We start from the raw sequence: 21430 nt of genomic DNA, 5'->3' as shown, positions 1-21430 counted from the left end.
ACTTTATTTTCCCCTGGAATACAGCTTTGTTCATATAAATGAAAGTTAACAAGTTGAAAATTTGGAAGTAGTAGGGCTTTGTCTATGCTATATATTTGGATTTCTTTATCAACTCTAGTTTGCTGAAAGCTTTCTATATGCTAAACAATGTTGGAGATAAAAATAAAAAGCAATTCAATATAGCAGGGTGAGATCAAGAAAGGGAAAATACAGAAAATCTCATGAAACTTGTAAGGATATGTAAAAGCACTCTTGAACGGTCAAGTAGGCTTTATCAGAATTAGTAAATAAGGTGACTTTTGTATCCCAAGAGATTTATTTTGACTCCATCATTTAGTTTGGGGAGAAGAGACAAGAATCAAGACTATAAAGATCTTTTGGGTATTAAAATAATAAGAGATAATGTTAGATAATGCTATCTTAAACTAGTACGTAGGGGATAGGAATGAAAACTCAACAGATAAAAATTTAAAGGCTAGTCCAGCAATTGAAAAATCCATTTAGTGTTTTATCATTCTACTATATGTTTTCCTGTGGCACTTGGAAATGACTCAATGGATACTGTACTACCAAACTATATCCCTATTCTTTTTTTTTTTTTTTTCATTCTGAGACAGGGTCTTGACAAGTTGCAGAAACTGTCCTCAAAGCTGGGCTTACAGGTATTCACCCCTCCATCCAGCTCTTTCTAACCAATACTCTTAAAAAAAAATCTTTTGTATATGACTATGCTAACATAAGGGAGAGTTAGGACATTTGCATGGACTAGATTTCAACATATCTTTAATGAAGTATAAAAAGTGCTTAGCATAAAAGTGCTCAGAATGGCATGCACCATCATGTTGCTATATTCTAGATTGCATACTGGTCTATATGAGAAAGACTGTAGGAAAATCTAAGGCTAACTGAAGGAACTTGAGAACTTTGATCTTATCTAATAAGCAATGTAAAATCACTTCATGGTTTAATCAGGAAATGGACAGATGTTTTGGTTGTCTAAAGATAACTGGTATGGTGGACAGAATCTAAGGTAAATATTAAGAAAACCTGTAAAGACACCTGTAGAGAAGCAAACAAAAGAAGGACACACACACACATACAGTGCAAAGGTAAGAAGGCAAGTGGCTGCTGCTCCCAGCAGCCACATTTATTATCTCAAAAGTTACATAGCTCCCGTTACCATAACTACATTCTAACTAGTATTTTTTTTTCTTAAACTGGAGTGCTAGCTAACTGAGATTAGTTCTAGGTTAATACAAACACAGAGCCCCTTTCTCTCCAAGGATGCCACCATAGAAAGTAAATAGCGCACCTGCATAGTTATCTTAAGCTATTAAGAGGGAAACTGCGGGGCATTCCAAGCATGGGAAACAGGGTGCCAGTTACCCCCAGGAGTTTGCTCAACAGGGGAATGTTTCCCTGTAGATTTCCACAGAAGACCTACAGGTAAACCCCATGATACTCATTACTTCAGTGTAATTCCCCTCTTCTTGGGTGTGGGTGGTCCTGTGACTTGTTCTTCATTATTCCCTGTGATTATGTTACATTCTATAAAAGTTCATCTTTTTAGAAGATTTATTAGCCAATCTTTACTGGCTTGTGAAGAAAACAACTGTGTTGGATAAGCTGACAAGAAACTGTGATTGAAGCTGATCAAAGTACTGAAGCTCTCAGTTCCATAACTACAAGGAACCGATCAGTTCCAATACAACCATGTGAGTTTGGAAAAGGACTTTGAATATCAGATGAGAGTTTAATTCTAGTCAACACCTTGATAGCAGAGCCTGAGAAGAGGATCCAGCTATACCATGCACAGCCTCCCAACCCACAGAAACCATGAAAGAAGAAAATATGTTGTTTCAAGACCTTAGGTTCATGGTACTATTATTCACCAATTAAAAGCTAATAAAACTAGTAACAAAATTAAACATAACTTAGATGAGGGAAACCTGGAAATAGGTCCATATAAAAATAGTTAATATAGTGTGATAATACATATAGTTAAAATATGAACATTCAAGGCATCAAGAGCTGGTTTCAAGCTATTTACCAGTTATGTACTTAATCTAGTTACTCTATAAAATTGGAAAATAATATCCTCTTAAATTATTTTTAAAAATTAATATCTAAGGGGAAATTTATAAATACACACACCTTAGTGCAATGCCTAGCACACTCTATTCTTATGCTGTTATGTAAATCTTTATAAGGACTAATGAGGGCTGAGAAAGGATAACGGTGATGAGAATGGAAATGGGAATAAATATGAGCAATAGTTTTAGGTGGAAAGTCTCAGTGACTACTCCAATATGCATAGAGAGAAAGAAAAGGAGTAAGGAGTGAAAGATGATGCAATTTCTAGCTTGGGTGATTGGATGAGAATGATGCTGTAACTGAAATAAAGAGTACAGAAGGAAGAGTTGATTTGGCTGAGAAGATAATGAGTTCAATTTTGGCACTGTGAAATCAATGTGCCTGTGGGAGAACATCCATATGGAGAAGTCTAGCATACAGCTGGAAATGCAGTCTTGGTATCAGAAAAGATACGGATATATGGATGGACTTTGAGATGTCTGAGAATTATGTTAACCATAAACTACTTCAGTATTCACACACAGGTACACACACACACACACACAAAAAAAAATTCTAATACCCTTTCTGTAAAAATATGAGAATCTATTCTCCTGTTGATTTATAAACAAAGCGCAAGATGAAAAAATGTTGAGTGGGAAAAGGATTCTTTCTATTGCCCTTAATAGATGAATGACTAGTAAATAATAGATGAACGACTAGTAAATTCTCACATACAAAGTGGACTGGAGCTAGCAAACTAAGGCCCTATGCTATATCCAATTTGTTGCTTGCCTTTGTAAATAAAGCTTACTGAAACACAGCCATATCTGATCATTTATGTAGTACCTGTTATTGCTTTCATAATATAATAGCAAATTTCAGTAGTTGTAACTAAAACATGTGATCTGCAGAACCTTAAATATTTAACACCTTGCACTTTACAAGAAAAAAAAATTGTTCAACCTCAGTTTATTGATAAAATTTTTAGTTTTACAGTTTCAGAATGGTGCCTCAATAAATAAGAATATAAGACAAGGCTACCTGGATGCTACACCACACTGGTTTAAGAATTTTGAGAGTTGGTTTCTGACACAATCTTTCACCCCTTACTTGTGACCTTTCCAAGCATGTATTTTCTCAGCTCTCACATAGGAATCATCTCTCCTTTGCTTACTTCATAAGGTGTGAGAAATGCCTATAATTTCAGCAATTCAGGAGACTAATGAAGGAGAACAACAAAGACCAGCATCAGCAATTTAGTGATGCCTAAAGCAACTTAGCAAGGTCCTGTTTCAAGATAAAATGATCTGAGAAGGTATCTCAGTGAAAAATTTGTCCCAAGTTTCAATAATCCCTATCCTAGTTCTAATAAACAGATAAACAAACAAATTAATAAACAAAGAAACTCTAAAAAACACAAAATGTGAATAAATGTTAACATAACATTATAGATTTTTTTTACACTATAAACTTTTGAAATCAGTACAGTCATAATTCATAATTATGCTATAAAACATATAATACTTCTGTGTATATAGCTTATCAAAGTACTTTTCTATCTAATATTTTATTTCATATTGACAAAAAATATTTGTATTGAATAGGACTCATATTGGCATCATCATTTCCACAAAAGAGAAATACAATAATTAAGATATTTGCTTAAAGTCACCCAGCTAATTAATCATTGACTGCAAGAGCAATTCAAGTATCTTAATTACTAATTTGCTTTCTACATGATCATACATTTATAATATTGAACAAATTAATAGTACATAGGTATGTATCTTATGCATATAATTTTTATAGAGATCCTAGGGGATAAGATGGAATTAAATACAATTTGTTTAATGATGAATTGCCTCTTCAAATATATTTCATCTTTTATTTAAAATATTTAAATTTTTTGAATAGTTTTAGATTTGCAGAGAAGTTACAATGATAGTCCTGAATATGCTGCACACTCAGTTTCTCCCTTTGTCAACATTTACTTTTAAACTTAAAAAATAATTAACAATCTCATATTACCTAAAAAGTCAGAAAGTGAAGAAAATATGTAGATGTGTAATGTAGTTACCATTTTTATCATTTGACTCATGATTAAGAAAAGATGTTTGCACTTGTCCAAGGTCAGATTTAAAAAAAATCAATGACACATGAAATTAGAAACAGAAGTAAATGTGTTAAATGGGGGAATATGAGGATGAATGAATTAGTGTCTTCAAAACGACTTTGAAAAATGTAGGCTTGTTAAAATTTGTGGACTCCTGCCTAAAGACAAATCATTACTAATATTTAACTTGCTAATCTACTTTCATCAGCTCCTTGTTTATTTGCAACATGGCTTGGATCCTGGTATATTTGGATGCTGAGTGAAGACATAAAAGGTTTTCCCAATATAAAAAAGGCGGCAAATGGAAACACTCACATGTTTTGTAATTTGAACATTAGAAAAGGAAATCAAGTACTTATGTCTTAACCCAAAAAGGACAATATTTCTTATTTTAAAACTACTTGTACATATTTTTTTTGGTACATTTAGTTTCTTCTTTAAAAAAGGTAATCAGAGCCGGGTGTGGTGGAGCACACCTGTAATCTTAGAGTACTTGAGAGGCTGAGGCAGGAAGATTGCAAGTTCAAAGCCAGCCTCAGCAACAGTGAAGCATAAAGTAACTCAGTGAGACCTTGTTTCTAAATAAAATACAAAATAGGGCTGGGGATATGGCTCAGTGGTCAAGTGCCCCTGAGTTTAATCCCCAGCACCTCTCCCTGCCAAATAAAGGTAATCCTATAAAAATATTTCCTTAGGACGCAGCTCTGTAGAAAAATCACTTAAATATAAAATTTCTTGACTGAAATATACTTTCCTTGATAGTCTTATATTTCCCAAAACGTGAAGCACAATTACAGATATGTATTATAAAAGGTAAACTTTCATTTTAATCATTCAGTAATCTTCTTCCTCCACTTTCCTCTCTCTTGCTGGTTGGTAAAAATCACTCATTATAGCTATATATTATGGTGGTGGAGTGAGTTTCTGGCACAAAGAAAATAACAAAGGAAATAGACTAACATTTTTGATCAAATATCATGTGTTCAACAGTTCTGGAGGTGATTCACATGACTTATCTTGCCATTTGAATGTATGACAATACACTTTTTACATTTGAAAAAAGTTAGCAGGAAAGATGTTTAAAGTTTGCCAAAAATCATATAACTTATAAAAGCTAGAGTGCAAATATGAACTATGTATCTTTAATGGAGGCCACTGGGAAGAAGAATCCCCACCTCTGAGGGGATACATGTTCTTGATTTCCTTCAAGATTCTTCCTTCTCCTTCCTCTAGAAATATTCCTATACTAAGTGACACCAGATCAATGGGCCATCGTTGAAAAGTTATTTCTAATTACAACAGAGGAAAAACATAAGGAGTCCTCTGATGTCATATTTCAATTATAATAAAGGTCAGATTTTCTTCTAACTTTATAAACATCTCCAATGTGAGAATTTTGTGCTGCTGTGAACCAAGCACAGGACTTGGACTCAGAACATTCTGGTAGTCATAGATATTCTCCTAAGTTTGTGCTCTAACCACTTGCACAAAACAGCTGAGTTTATGGAATGAGTTATTATATGAAAGCATCATTTATAGATGTAAAATACCATATTACATTTTAAAATTTTGCTAAAATATTATCTTAAAATATAAATGCATATGCTATGCAGAAACTGCTTAACATAAAAAGTTATTCATTACTCATCTAACAGCTATAATTATGCTTTGTTGTTGTTGTTGTTTTGCTTTGTTTTGTTTTGTTTTGGCAGTGCTAGAGATCAAACCCAGTGCCTCACATGTTCTAGGCAAATACACTATCACTGGGATACATCTCTGACCCCTAATAAAAAGTTCACTAAACTATTCAAAAGTAACTGAAATATGCCAGTTAACCTAAACACTAAATGACAAATAATCATTGAACTTAAAAACAAAAATAAATAAAAAGCAAGTAGTTTTCAAAAGTAGTTTTATCAATTTCCTTACTGTACAAAGAGTTGGGTATATTATATAATCTACATATACATAAAATATTTTAGTAAATGTTAGTATTAATCTTATTACTAACATAAAAGTTAAAGCTTCATCTATAGTTTGTTCTGGTCCTACATCTGCCATTTGCAACCTTGTGGCAGGGAAAGATTACTTAGACTTGAAATAACTGAAACAGAAGCAAACCTTTCAGGAATATTCCTTATTTATATTTTGGCCATTATTTGAAACATAAGTGTTCTGTGAGGTTTGTAATGCCTAGGACTAATCAATGGTTATTAAAGCAAGTATGAAATATGGGATTGGAATTAGATACATAAGAAGAGAAACATACAAAGGATTTAAGAAGAAATTAAAACTGTGCAGATAAACTAGCATTGCTAAAATTGAGCATCTGGTCATAAGAATCATTATAAACAAAGTACATTTTGTGGATAAAGAGTGTGAACTTTGAAAAGTTAAAAAATAAGAAACATATACATATACATATGCCAAACCAGAAATATAAAAAAGGAACACACTTGGTTTAAAGCATAGGCAAAGTACTGATGAATATTAGTTCAAAGAAAATTCAGAGAAGTAATTTTTTAAAGAAAATTGTGCTATTGAAGGAATATTTCTCCTCATTTTGTAACTTAAATGTTTACCTGCAGTGGAATTTATTAAGGTCAAAAGACACTAAACATTTCAATAAGATTAAAAGCAAGCACAGCTAATTTGAAAATGGAAGAAAAATTCCCATGGCAAAACTTTGCTTTCTAAATTTGTCCACAGGGTGATTTTCTTTCATCCTTCCCATTAAAGATTTAGCCATGAACAAACCCACTCTAAGAGAAATACTTTAATAAAACAAAAGTAACTTTAAGTTACTTTTTTTGCTATGTTAAGTTTTCATGAATCCATTTATTAAAATCTATTGTAAATGTGAACTAAACTTTAAAATGCTATATGTAAAAAAATTATTCTGAACCTGTGTAACAGCCTGGTGTATATTTGGTACTTAAGGAGAAAATATTAATTCTGCATGATTTAGAGTGCTCTAGTCTTTCACTAAATCCTAGAGGGAAAAATTGGTTTGTTTGCTGAAATAGATCTGTATACAATTATGGTCTTACTACTTGATGATCATGGGTAAACTACTTAGCATCTTGAAGGCTCAAATTCTAATGAAAAATAGGAGAATAGTGATATCAGGATTATAACAAGATAATGATTTATGAAAGAGTATAGGAGATCCTCATCAAATTAGTGTTTTAAAAAATGGAATAATAGAATAATTCTCTACTAAAATGGTTTTATATATTAGATTGATAGACTGGAATGACACCAGGTTATACTTAATATAGTAGGAGTTAATCAACATCTATATTCTGATTGTTTCCTATAGTTCAGGAATTATTCTAGGTATCTGATTTATATAGAATATCTCTTTTCAGCTTCATAAAAAATCATAACAATGAGATAAACCATTTTTCAAATTAGAAAAATGAAGTTTGGAAAAGTGAATGTTCCCAATATCAAATGATCAGGCACTTAGAATACTTTGCATGGATTATTCCTAAGGTTGCCATGAACTGAGCTTTGGAAATAATCACACTGAAAAAGTATGGAAACACATAATTCAGGACAGTATGACCATTTCAAATCTGGCAACAGCAGGACAAAAATAAACAAATGAAAACAACAAACAAAACAAAAACTGAAGGAATACATTCTACAAAGCTTTCGGGAGATGTTCAGAAAGTGTGTCTTCTTATCAACCCTCCCCCTGCCACCGCCAACTTCAAGCCTCTGTGGTTGCTTGTACAATTTCTATAAAAATCTGTGATCTTAAAAAGAAAGTCATCTGTTACATATCAACTCATCTTTTTATATAACTCTAGGAAGCTAGGAAAACAAATTCATTAGTATAAAAGTCTTCAGACTCACATCAACCTGGAAGGCTACATCCTGAACAATATGTCAAAGAAAAAAAAAAAAAACAAGGTGTTATGATTTGGGTCAGAGATTTTCCCAAAGACCAGTGCTAAAGGCTTGGCACCGCTGTGGGGGCTACTGGGAGGCCTTGCAAGCTTTAGGAGGTGAGACCTCTTGGAAGCAAATTGGTTATTGTGGGTGTGCCCTTGAAGGTTATATTGGGACCTCAGCTCTGTCCCCTCTCTTTGCTTCCAGGCTCCACAAGGTGAGCAGGTTTGTTCCATTACGTGCTCCCTGCCATGATGCTCTGCCTCATCGCAGGTCTAAAAGCAATGGAGTCAGTTGATTATGGACTAAAACTTCTGAAACCATAAGCCAAAATAAATCCTTTCTCAAGCTATTTTATGTCCAGTAGTTTGTTGCATCAATAGAAAACTATCACAGAGGGTCTCCTCTTTTTTATTTATATTTTCTTCCGGAGGGCATTTTGTAGCTAGAAAATAAGACAAGGATTTGAAACACAGGTTTATGTCATTGTTATGAGTTACTTTATGAGGCTGAAAAGAGACATTCTATATAAATCAGATACCTGGAACAATCTCTGGACTATAGGAAACAATCAGAATGTAGATATTGTTTTAACACCTACTGCATTAAGTATAATCTGGTGTCCTTCCAATCTATCAATCTAGTTTACAAAACCATTTTAGTAGAGAAACTCAACCAATTTATCTGATTCTGTAGCATATTATAGCTCACATAGATCTTTGACCTACAATTAAATTCAAATTCAATGTTTGTGAGAATTTTCAATAGCTTTATGAAATAATATCTCATTTGAAAAACAGTTACAACTGTAGTGCTATAACATTGTTATGAGTTCCTTTGAGTATGAAAAAAAATTTTTCATGTAAATCAGACACCTGTTATAATCCCTGGAATATAGGAAGCAATGAGAATATCAGCGTTATTTTATCTCTTACCATATTGAGTAAAATCTGGTGTCTCTTTGGCCCATCAACTTAGTTTATAAAAACACATTATATTAGGAGTAATTCCATTTTAGATTCCACTTTCTATAGTTCTATTATCTATCATCTATCTGTCTTATTCATTTTTTATCATCAACATCTGAAAACAAATTTAGAAGCATGGTTGCTGGATTGCAGCAGTAGACAAATTAATCGAGATACACCAACTAGAAAAAAAATAGAAATAACTAATATGAAACAAATGAAGAAATTCAACAGATTATATAAAAAGAAGGTATGTAACCATGCAACTCCATGGACAGTGACTACACATACAAGCAAATGAAAGCAGCTGACCACGTACCCACACACCTTGGCAGAGGTGCACTCCACACTCGCCGTCCACCACCAAGACAGATAATCTCTGATGTTCCTTCCAGTCGATAACCCAATGAGCATGAGAAGGTCAGAGTGTCACCAACCCCAAAGTTGAACCCAATTCGATTACCATATTGGGGAATTCCAGGGTCTTCACAAGGCTCAAGGTTATATTCTGTAAGTTATGGGGAAAGAATCCCTCCCAGAGGAGGGAAGGACAACAACAAAAAAAATAGTGGTTATTTTTAAGAGTATATTCTTTGCCTTCACTTGAATGGTTTCAGAGCTCAGACATATATTTAAAAATTAACTATATGTACAACAAAGAGAATATGTTAATGGGAAATATCTAACAACAATCAATACCTGTATATGTGAAATTCAACATAGATTAAAAAATGGCATGTGCCAGTGATAAGTTGAAACTGTGACTGTTTATCTTTTGTTTTTATTTTTTTCCTACATTAGAAACTTTTACATTTCATAGATTTTTTTTTTTTTACTTACAATAACCACATAAGAGACACATATTTTCAAACACAAAATAACATTTGGAATGAAGTCATTCAGAGTACAAAAATACATTTCACTTAGTGGTTTTAATTTAAATGACAAAAGCTCTTGTGCCTCCAGTATACAGAAACTTAATTAACCCATATTTGAAAAACATCTGACTTGAGATGCAAAATTTATGTAAGACCAAGTGCCCTTACACTGATAAGTATTATATTATAGATCCATACAGGATTTTTTCCCCAAGCAATGAATAAACATCATGAAAATGAACAAATAAATACATGCCAAAAGTATGATAGAATTGATTAACATTATAACTTATATGCAATCCCAAGAAGCACCTTAACTAAATATATCCTCAGAGCGCTTACCCCATGTAATTTCAATAAAGATAAGCAAGAATTATTTCACATTGATTAGCTAATATTTTATTAGTTTAGAAATGTATTCAGATATATTTTTTTAAATTCTAGGTTAAAACTGATTAGGCTCATTTACTTTTCATTATAGAAGACCTTAATTATTTTAGAAGCAAAAGAGCAAGATCAGCATTTATATCATTGAGTGTATATGTATATATGTTCATATATAATAAAATTTTAATGTAGAGCAAGATTATCATTTGTAATGTCAATGTATATGCATATTTATGAAAATTTGTTATTGTTGTTATTGTTGTGGTGGTGGTGCTGGGGATTGAACCTAGGGCCTTGTGTATGCTAGGCAAATGCTTTACCACTGAGCCATATCCCAAGCCCAATGTGTGTGCATATATATTACAATATTAATAAGAGCCAATTAACATAAGATTTACTTATTTATTTTTCTCCTTGTTAAGAAATAGCTACTTTGGTGCACTTTTGTAATCCCAGTGGCTTGGGAGGCTGAGTTATAGTATCCCAAATTTGAGGCCAGCTTCAGCAACTTAGTGAAGTGCTAAGAAACTTAGTAAGACACTGTCTCAAAAAAATTAAAAGGGCAGGGGTGCTCAGTGGTAAAGCACCTCTGCATTCAATCCCTAGTACCTTCCCCCTCAAAAAAGGGTAAGAAAAACAAAAACAAAAAACTATTTACATCATCATTTCATTCAACTACAAAGTAAAATTCTAAGTGCTGTGAATTTTTTATTCTATTTGGTCTTATAAATTTTAACCCCTGGAATTCAAGTCATTCTTTTGTCTATAAGTGAGGTTATTTTATAAGAAAGTGTATTGATGTTAATTTGTTTCTAGATCCTCTGCTTCCAAAAAAAATAAATTAATGAGTTTATATTAATCTTGGTCTGTTACTATACTTTTTCCAAGTAAAAAAACTACAACTCACATTTCAATTTTTAGTGTAATTAAAACTCATTCTAATTTCACTAGAAATTTTATCTGGCTTTTCCATTTGTAAGAATTCCACAGTAGTTTTAAGCAGAGAAAATGTAATTATTGTGCTTTAGTAAATTTTTAATCAATTAATTTGTATTTTTGCTTTTGTTTAAAAATTATCTTTAATTTATTACTAAAGACAATCTTCAAGGTATTCCAGATTTTCTTTAAAACTTGCTAAAAGATTTCTTTTTCTATTTTAATTTTCTTTCTTCAGTTTCTCCTGTTATACCATAAACTATGCTAATACTTTAAAAACAAATTTTTAAAGGTACTAAAGAAATTATTTTTAGTTTTTTGTTTGTTTTTGTTTTCTCACCAGAAAATGTAATGTTGAATCCTTCATACGATATTGAAAAATCTGAAATGAAGCGCAGTTGGGCTCTGAAATTTCCATAGAGACCAGCATTGATTGTTGAAGGAAGTTCTGAACCAGTCAGGCGTGCCAGCGGTTGAGTAAAACTACCATTCTCTGTGATCAGTAAGTAGTCATGATGGTCTTCCAAATGAAAAGTGTGGAAGTTGAATTGCACACCTATTAAATAAAATGAAAAATTAGATTTACAGGGTACATCAATAAATCACAGAGAGCTACTACCAAAGCAAAACCAGCATACCTGGTATAATTGATTTTTTTTTTTTTGGAAATGAAATTCAATGCCATACAACATTCCAAAGATATAATAACATAATTATGTACTCTTTTGTGTGATGGCTTCTATTCAACATTAGATTTGTAAGGTTCATCTATATTATTGAATGTAATTGTGGATTATTTTAAAAAATAATAAAAAATGATATGTAGTATAACCTTTCATTGTATATCCTATACCACTTTCATTTATCTGTTTGTGGTCATTAAGGTATTTTATCACATATGTAGAAAGTGCTACTATGAGCATTCAAGTATTTCTTTTGATGAACATATGTTGGATAAATATCTAGGAGTAGAATTAGAATATGATCAGCTTTAACAAATACTATTTTACAAAATGGCCATGCTGATTTACATTTCCATATTTAAATGTAGTTGTTCTGCATCTTTATCAAGATTTGAAACTTTGGGGCATTTTCATTTATTGCACACTAGTGATTATGCAGTAGTCTTACTGTGGTCCTATGGTGTTTTTATGTTAGCTTTTGATGAAATTTTCTAGAACACATATAAAAGACAATTTCAGGTACAATATTTCCTTTTATCAAAAACAAAACAAAACAAAATACTGTACATAAAGTACCATATGTATTTTTCATTTGAGGTAGTTTATTTATTGTTTAACTTGGCCAAAAATAAATCATCAAAAATATGAAGGAAACCCAAAATCTCAGCATATGGCAACATTCTTTATTTGTTTACATTTTAGCTCTGAACACTGGAAATTTTTTGAGTCTTGTTGTGTTAAAAACACACACACACAAAAATGACATAATATGAGACCAAGACAAAGAAATTGAAAACACAAGCAATGACAAAATAAGGTTATAATTGTTTAATGAAACACTATCATATTGTATAATGAAACATCATCATTATGGAATCATTGCTTTCAGATTTGGATAGAATTTGAAATGAAAGAGATTATCTTCCAAAATATAATAGTTTTGTAAGTTTTTGCCCTTCTTCACAATGAACAGAAACATTGCAATCTTTTAGAGTGAGTCCAGAAACTGAGTCAATCTTTCAAATGTTCTTCAGTATAAAAGTGACACTATCCAGGTGACATTAGAATGGAGTGTTGCATGGCAAGGAGATGCTTGGGTATCTAGATCAACTGCTATTCACCTTTATAAAAATTACATGTAAGAATAAAATTTTCAGATAAGTCAGTTTTATTTCTAACATAAAGCTAAGAAACAGTAGTTACTCAATATGAGAGTAAATTTTAAATTGACAAAAAAAATCACTGTGTGAAAAATTTATATTTTTAGGAAAAAAATTTTTGTTCTAACATACACTGAATTAATCTATGGGAAAAGTTTAAATTCTGTTAAATAATGGTGCTGATAATGGTGCTGTAAAGGATTATGTGTTTTGGGCACCCCACTTTCTCCATCTATAAAATGGGGTTCTAATGATGTCTTCTTGCAGTTCAAATAATACAAGAGGAATGACATGGAATAATGTCTGTTACAGAAGAAAACTGTTAGTTATTGTTTATTGGTTTATATTCCACAATGAGAGCTAATGTATTTTATGTTACTAAGCCCTGGCTAGCCTCTTTATAAAAGGAATCTGCTATTTTTCAAGTTATGGAATAAGCAGTAAAATCTATTTCCACTATTGCAGAAAAACCTAAGACATTGAAAGTTCTACAAAAGGCCAGTTAATCCAAATCTACAAATGATACCAAGAACCTTTTTCTACGCATTATAGAATGAAGATTTAAATAATTCATAACATCTGAGGAAAGACACAACCCACAATTTCAAGTATTCTGCTAAGTGGTATAAAATTGGTTAATTAAGTCAATATAGGAGCACAGAAATTGAGGTAAGTAGTTTGTGAAAAAAAGTTAGTAGAGGCTTCTAATGTAGTGATCTTCAAAAGTGAGAAGTTGTGGAGGAGGATTTCTGAGAGAGGTATTTCAGAAAGAAAGGAGTTAGACAGCAGACACTCAGTCCTAACAAGGCAGTTAGAACTCTCATAAGAATAATAATTCTTCATTCTTAGTAGTACATGACTTGAATCCCAGGTACTAGGGACCCTGAGGGGAGAGAATCCCAAATTCCAAGCCAGCCTAGGTAATTTAGCAAGACCCTGTCTCAAATTATTTTTTTAAATGGGGAGGGGCAGGGTTAGCTCAAAGGCACAGTATTTGCCTAACATTCAGGAGTCCCTGAGTTCAATACTCAGCAATACCCAGTATGAGGAGGGAGGGACAGATGATAGTTCACAATGCTCTGTTAGGGAAATTTAAGTAATTACATTATAGATGAAAAGGCTTGAACTTAAAGTCAAAATAGTGGTGATGGAATCTAGATTTCAGTTAAAGTCATTCCACCAACAATGACCTTGAGAGAGCTTTTTTTCTTTTTTCCCAATTTGTAAATTTATGGGATTGGACTATTTATCAAAAGACAATCCCATATCTAAGAGCCTAAAGATATTTTTTAAGTACTTTTTCCTACTTCAGGGTCTCCATCTCCAGTAGACCAAACACAATTAGCATCTTGATTTCTGTATTGAACTTAAATACTATCTTTTATTGTACCATTGTAAAAAAGAAGCAATGTAGGCTACATGATACTATAGTTTAGGTGAATTTGCAACTACTGAACAATTTTATATGTCCAAACACCTAGACTTAATGTTAAATAGTAAAGAGATTACTGATAGTGCATTACAAATTCCTTATTTCTCAAATATTTAGATATGTAAATCCATCCTAATTAAGAGTTTTATAAACCCTAATGTACTAATGCTAATGCTTATACAAGAATTCTCTGGTTACATAATATAAATATAATAAAATGTAAATCATTTTCACATGATCTCACAATAATATGATAAAATTTAACAAGAGTAAATACAATAGCCTGCACTGAATATACAAAAAAAAAATTGCATAAAATTATAGAATTTTAGGCATCGCACATAACTATCATTTAAAGTTTCAATAATGTGTAAAGATGACTTAGAATACCACATACCCATTGTAAATTAGTAGTATAACAAAGTAGCAAAAAACTTTGCAAAAGTAAATAAATATACACTTCATTCATAGATATAATTTGTAAAATTAGTCTGTGTTTAATTGTGGAAAACCAAATTTTTAGAGATCATAATATCATCAAGTTGGAATACATTCAGAGAAAGGTGATCATAAATGTGATGAAAATAAAAGTAATGTTTTATTATGAAGACCTCAAAAACTTGTAAGTATACAGTCTGGGAAGAAAAGGTTTGGGATAAGGGTCTGGGGATAGAAAGAATGGACATACACTAGTCCCAGAATGGTGAGTTTCCAGGTTCCAGGACCTGTATATTATAGAAGAATGAGCTGATTTTTTGTTTGTTTGTTTCTTTATTGTGTGTGTGTGTGTGTGTGTGTGTGTGTGAGATCTAATTCCAGAGAGTAGACCGGGTTTAATAATCCAAGAATAATTCTCAAACAATTAAATCTATAAAAAATTGAATAGGTTTTTCCCAATTAAATCTATAAAAAATTGAATGGGTTTTTCCCAATTAAATCTATAAAAAATTGAATAGGTTTTTCCCAATTAAATCTATAAAAAATTGAATAGGTTTTTCCCAATAAGTAGGCTTTGCATCAACAGAAGTATCTTTATCAGGATAGTTCATCTTGTTTCTGGAACATTTCAGAAAGAAATTAATGTGCTGGGTGAAAGTTTACACTGTTAGGTAGCTAGCCAGCCAGGAAATGGTAAACAGAGAAAAGAAAATGAATGGCAAATGAAAACCACAGGGAGACTTAACTGACAGATAACACCTGAAGGTAGGGGCTTGATATGTTAAAACCTCCCCAGGCATAATCACATCCCATTAAGAAGAATTTGTTTCAAGATTGTGTCACACCCTCCCAGGTGGGCTGGACTCTCCCTTATCTCTGAAATTTTGTCTCAACTTTAATCACCTTTGGTAACCAAAACAATAATACCCTCACAAAGAATGCTTGCTGAGGGCTATTCAAAGAGCAATAAATTGATTAAGTGAGGATGGGTAGGAAATTGAGGCAAAATCAGGAATCTCAATTTCCTTGAAACCTCAAACTCTCTGAGTACTAAACCTTCCTCTTTTTGAGGCAGTCCCTACAGCTCCTGTGCTGACAGTCATATGTTAAAAGGTGGACCTGGGCAGGACCTTCTGGAAACTTTCCTGAGATTCCCAGTGAAACTGGAAGGAAGAAGGGATGTACTATTCCTCTCCTAAGGTAACCAATTCTCTACCTTAAGTCTTTCCCTTTTCCCATGGTCCCATCTAATAAACTCATGCCTATTGCTCTGAGCCACAGGTCTGAAGTCTTCCTGGTTTAAATCACAAGAATCTGAATGAAGAGGGGTACCTATGCAGCTGCCCCAGCTTCTCAGCAGGCCTCTGCCCTGGAACAAGACTGATTTCTTCCAACTTTAGGAGATTATCCTTCATATAACTTTGGTAGTCTTTGGAATAGTACTTCAAACAAACTTTGTTAGCTCCTAAAAGAAAGGTATCTAAATCTGCATTTCTTGCCCTGTAAATACAGATTTAATTAACACTTGCAACCTGTGAAGATGAAAAACCTTAAGTGTTAATTAAGCCTCTATTTACATAGCAAGCAGCATGTAGCCCTCCATTTTCTTGTATAATATCAGGGAGCTTATTTTAAACTCCATTAATCCACTGCACACTGGAATAATAGGATGCTGTGGTTAACTTTCTGCAAAGAGTCTTATATTCTGGAAAACAGCAAAAAATCAAAGTTTACAAAGTCTTTTACTTTACTGCTGCTGTTCCATAGCAAACAACTCATTTTAACGTTTTTTTTTCCCCTCAATAACATTTAATTCACTGGAAATTTAACTATAATAAACCTGATGTTATTCTTTGAATCCATTTCTATGCTTCCAGTCCTAGATCAGGAGCCCCAGGTTTCTGCACTACACAGGAGCTGAAAGAAACTTTTGGGGGAAAGAAAGTAAGCATACTTAAAGCCAGGAAATTGATAACTAGGCAATGCTGAGCTGACGTGGATCTGGGGAACAGTCTGGGCCTCTCAGAACACACACTGAGCCCGGAGCGGCTGAATTCAAGCTCCCATTAGCCTGCTTCCTGCAGACAAACAGCTGTGACTCAGCACTAATCCATCCAGCTGAAACAACTGGTCAGCCCTTCTGATCCTACTGAGGTAAATGCCAACAGAGCCTTCATAGGTAGTGGCCACAGGTTTGAAACGGGGCTTGGGAGAGACAGTAAGGACCCACCCGTTGCATTGGTCACCTGGCAAAGGGAAACGAACTGTTGCCATTTGCAAGAGATACCACCATGGCAGAGAACTGACTTCACCAGACTGTGGTGGAGGAGATAACTTCATTGAAACCTGCGCCTAGAGCATCAAATAAATTTATAGGAGTAAACAGTAACTCAGCAGTCAAACAGAACAAGAAGTAAAATGAGCAGCATGAAAAAGCAAGGAAGAAAAGGAGTACAAACAATGAAGGACAGCCTAAATATTCAGGAGGACCTAGAGTCATCAGAAAAATGGTCATATAAAGAACTCAAGGAATACCTTAGACAGATGGAATGGAACCTTAAAGAGGATATGAGACAGCAAATTCAAAGAGTGAAAGAACACACTGAAAACGAATTTCATAAACCGATAAAAGAAGTTAAGCATCTTTATCAGGAGATAGAGATTATAAAAAAATCAAACAATAATTCTAGAAATGAAGAAAACGATAAACCAAATTAAAAACTCAAGTGAGAATATCACTAACAGAGTGGAGCAAGTAGAAGCCAGGACGTCAGATAATGAAGACAAAATATATCATCTTGAAAAGAGTCTAGCCAACTCAGAAAGGCTGGTAAAAATCAGGAGAAAAGAATCCAAGAGTTATGGGATAACATAAAAAAAAACAAACTTAGGAGTCATCGGGATAGAAGAAGGTACAGAGATTCAAATCAAGGGAATGAGTAACCTGCTGAATGAAATAATTACAGAAAAGTGTCCAGAAATAAAAAAGGAAACAGATATACAAATTGTAGATGTATACAGGACACCGAGCACACAAAATCACAGTAGACCAACGCCAAGACACATTGTTATGAAGATATACAATATACAGAACAAAGAGAAAATATTAAAAGCTACAAGAGAAAGGAGGCAGATTACATTCAGGGGTAAACCAATAAGGTTAACAACGGATTTTTTATCACAGACGCTGAAAGCAAGAAGGTCATGGAACAATGTATTTCAAACACTGAAAGACAATGGATGCCAACCAAGAATTCTGTATCCAGCAAAATTAAGCTTCAGGTATGACAACAAAATAAAAATCTTTCATGATAAACAAAAGTTAAAAGAATTTGCAGCCAGAGAACCAGCATTGCAAAGCATCTTGAGCAAAACACTACACGAGGAAGAAATGAAAAACAATAACCAAAACCATCAGTGGGAAGTGCCTCGGTAAAGACAGAGGGCGGGGGGAAAGATAATCATGGAGAAACAAACTAAATTAAAAAAAAAAAGGATAAATAATCAAACATGGCTGGAAGTACAAACCATATATCAATAGTAACTCTACATGTTAATGGCTTAAACTCTCCAATAAAGCGACATAGGCTGGTATCATGGATTAAAAAAACAAATCCAACAATACGCTGCCTCCAGGAGACACATTTGATTGGAAAAGACATACACAGGCTTAAGGTGAAAGGATGGGAAAAAATATACCACGCACACGGTCCTGGTAAGCAAGCAGGGGTGGCCATCCTCATATTGAATAAAATCGACTTCAAAACTAAGTTAATCAAAAGGGATAAGGAAGGACATTATATACTGTTAAAAGGAACCATTCACCAACAAGACATAACAATTATCAATATTTATGCACCAAAAAATGGTGCTGTGACATTCATAAAACAAATTCTCAAGTTCAAGAATCAAATAGACCACAACACAATAATTATGGGTGACTTCAACACACATCTCTCACCATTGGACAGATCCTCCAAACAAAAGTTGAATAAAGAAACTATAGAACTCAATGCCACAATCAATAACCTAGACTTAACTGACATATATAGAATATATCAACCATCATCAAATGGATATACTTTTTCTTCAGCAGCACATGGATCCTTCTCAAAAATGGACCATATATTATGCCATAGGGCAACCCTCAGTAAATATAAAAGGGTGGAGATAATAGCATGCATTTTATCTGATCATAATGGAATGAAACTAGAAATCAATGGTAAAAAAAGGAAGGAAAAATCCTACATCACATGGAAAATGAAAAATATGTTACTGAATGATCAGTGGGTTACAGAAGACATAAAGGAGGAAATCAAAAAATTCTTAGAGATAAATGAAAATACAGACACAACATATCGGAATCTATGGGACACAATGAAAGCAGTTTTAAGAGGGAAATTCATCGCCTGGAGGCCATTCCTCAAAAAAAGAAAAAAACCAACAAATAAATGAGCTCATACTTCATCTCAAAGCCCTAGAAAAGGAAGAGCAAAACAACAGCAAATGTAGAGAAGGCAAGAAATAATTAAAATCAGAGCGAAAATCAATGAAATTGAAACAAAAGAAACTATTGAAAAAATTAATAAAACCAAAAGTTAGTTCTTTGAAAAAATAAATAAGATTGACAGACCTTTAGCCATGCTAACGAAGAGAAGAAGAGAGAGAACTCAAATTACTAACATACAGGATGAAAAAGGCAATATCACAACAGATGCTACAGAAATACAGAAGACAATTAGAAATTATTTTGAAAACCTATATTCCAATAAAATAGAAGACAGTGAAGACATCGATAAATTTCTTAAGTCATATGATTTGCCCAGACTGAGTCAGGAGGATACACACAATTTGAACAGACTAATATCAATGGATGAAATTGAAGAAGCAATCAAAAGACTACCAACCAAGAAAAGCCCAGGACCGGATGGCTATACAGCCAGTGGAGTTTTACAAAACCTTTAAAGAAGAATTAATACCAATACTTTTCAAGTTATTTCAGGAAATAGAAAAAGAGGGAGCTCTTCCAAATTCATTCTATGAGGCCAACATCACCCTGATTCCGAAACCAGACAAAGACACCTCAAAGAAAGAAAACTACAGATAAATATCTCTAATGAACCTAGATGCAAAAATCCTCGATAAAATTCTGGCGAATCGAATACAAACACGCATCAAAAAAATTGTGCACCATGATCAAGTAGGATTCATCCCTGGGATGCAATGCTGGTTCAATATACGGAAATCAATAAATGTTATTCACCACATCAATAGACTTAAAGATAAGAACCACATGATCATCTCAATAGAAGCAGAAAAAGCATTCGACAAAGTACAGCATCCTTTTATGTTCAAAACACTAGAAAAACTAGGGATAACAGGAACTTACCTCAACATTGTAAAAGCTATCTATGCTAAGCCTCAGGCTAGCATCATTCTGAATGGAGAAAAATTGAAGGCATTCCCTCTAAAATCTGGAACAAGACAGGGATGCCCTCTATCACCACTTCTATTCAATATAGTTCTGGAAATACTGGCCAGAGCAATTAGACAGACGAAAGAAATTAAAGGCATTAGGATAGGAAAAGAATAACTTATATTATCACTATTTGCCAATGACATGATCCTATACCTAGCAGACCTTAAAGGTTCTACAAAATAAATACTAGAGCTAATAAATGAATTCAGTAAAGTGGCAGGATATAAAATCAACACGCATAAATCAAAGGCATTCCTGTATATCAGCAACAAATCTTCTAAATGGAAATGACGAAAACCACCCCATTCACAATATCCTCAAAAAAAAAAGAAAAAGTTGGGAATCAACCTAACAAAAGAGGTGAAAGATTTATACAATGAAAACTAAAGAACCCTAAGAGAGAAGTAGAAGAAGATCTTAGAAGATGGAAAAATATACCCTGTTCATGGACAGGGAGAGCTAACATTATCAAAATGGCGATATTACCAAACGTTCTCTATAGGTTTAATGCAATGCCAATCAAAATCTCAAAGGCATTTCTTGTAGAAATAGATAAAGCAATCATGAAATTCATATGGAAAAATAAAAGACCCAGAATAGCAAAAGCAATTCTAAGCAGGAAGTGTGAATCAGGTGGTATAGCCATACCAGATCTCAAACTATATTACAGAGCAATAGTGACAAAAACAGCATGGTACTGGTACCAAAACAGGCAGGTGGACCAATGGTACAGAATAGAGGACACAGAGACTAATCCACAAAGTTACAACTATCTTATATTTGATAAAGGGGCTAAAAGCATGCAATGGAGGAAGGATAGCATCTTCAACAAATGGTTTTGGGAAAACTGGAAATCCATATGCAACAAAATGAAACTGAATCCCTTGTGGCTGAATCCCTCGCCAGCCACAAAAGTTAACTCAAAATGGATCAAGGAGCGTGATATAAAATCAGAGACTCTGTGTCTGATAGAAGAAAAA

The 21430-nt window shown here is 33.3% G+C and overlaps 1 protein-coding gene across 5 annotated transcripts in view; it reads right to left on the bottom strand.

The window, feature by feature from the left end:
- The window catches only part of Csmd3 (CUB and Sushi multiple domains 3), a 1083924-nt gene that overhangs the window by 348178 nt on the left and 714316 nt on the right, over positions 1-21430 (bottom strand). For all 5 annotated transcript variants that reach the window (XM_005316223.4, XM_078016771.1, XM_040293722.2 and 2 more), the window contains 2 exons: positions 11599-11814; positions 9377-9565 (listed from right to left, as the gene is read on the bottom strand). In XM_005316223.4, coding sequence (XP_005316280.1) covers positions 9377-9565; positions 11599-11814 — 405 coding nt within the window. The remainder of the gene's footprint in view (positions 1-9376; positions 9566-11598; positions 11815-21430) is intronic.

This window comes from Ictidomys tridecemlineatus, chromosome 7, assembly GCF_052094955.1.
Source record: "Ictidomys tridecemlineatus isolate mIctTri1 chromosome 7, mIctTri1.hap1, whole genome shotgun sequence".
In the NCBI taxonomy this organism is placed as follows: Eukaryota; Metazoa; Chordata; class Mammalia; order Rodentia; family Sciuridae; genus Ictidomys; species Ictidomys tridecemlineatus.
This window is presented reverse-complemented; position numbering and strand designations above follow the sequence as displayed.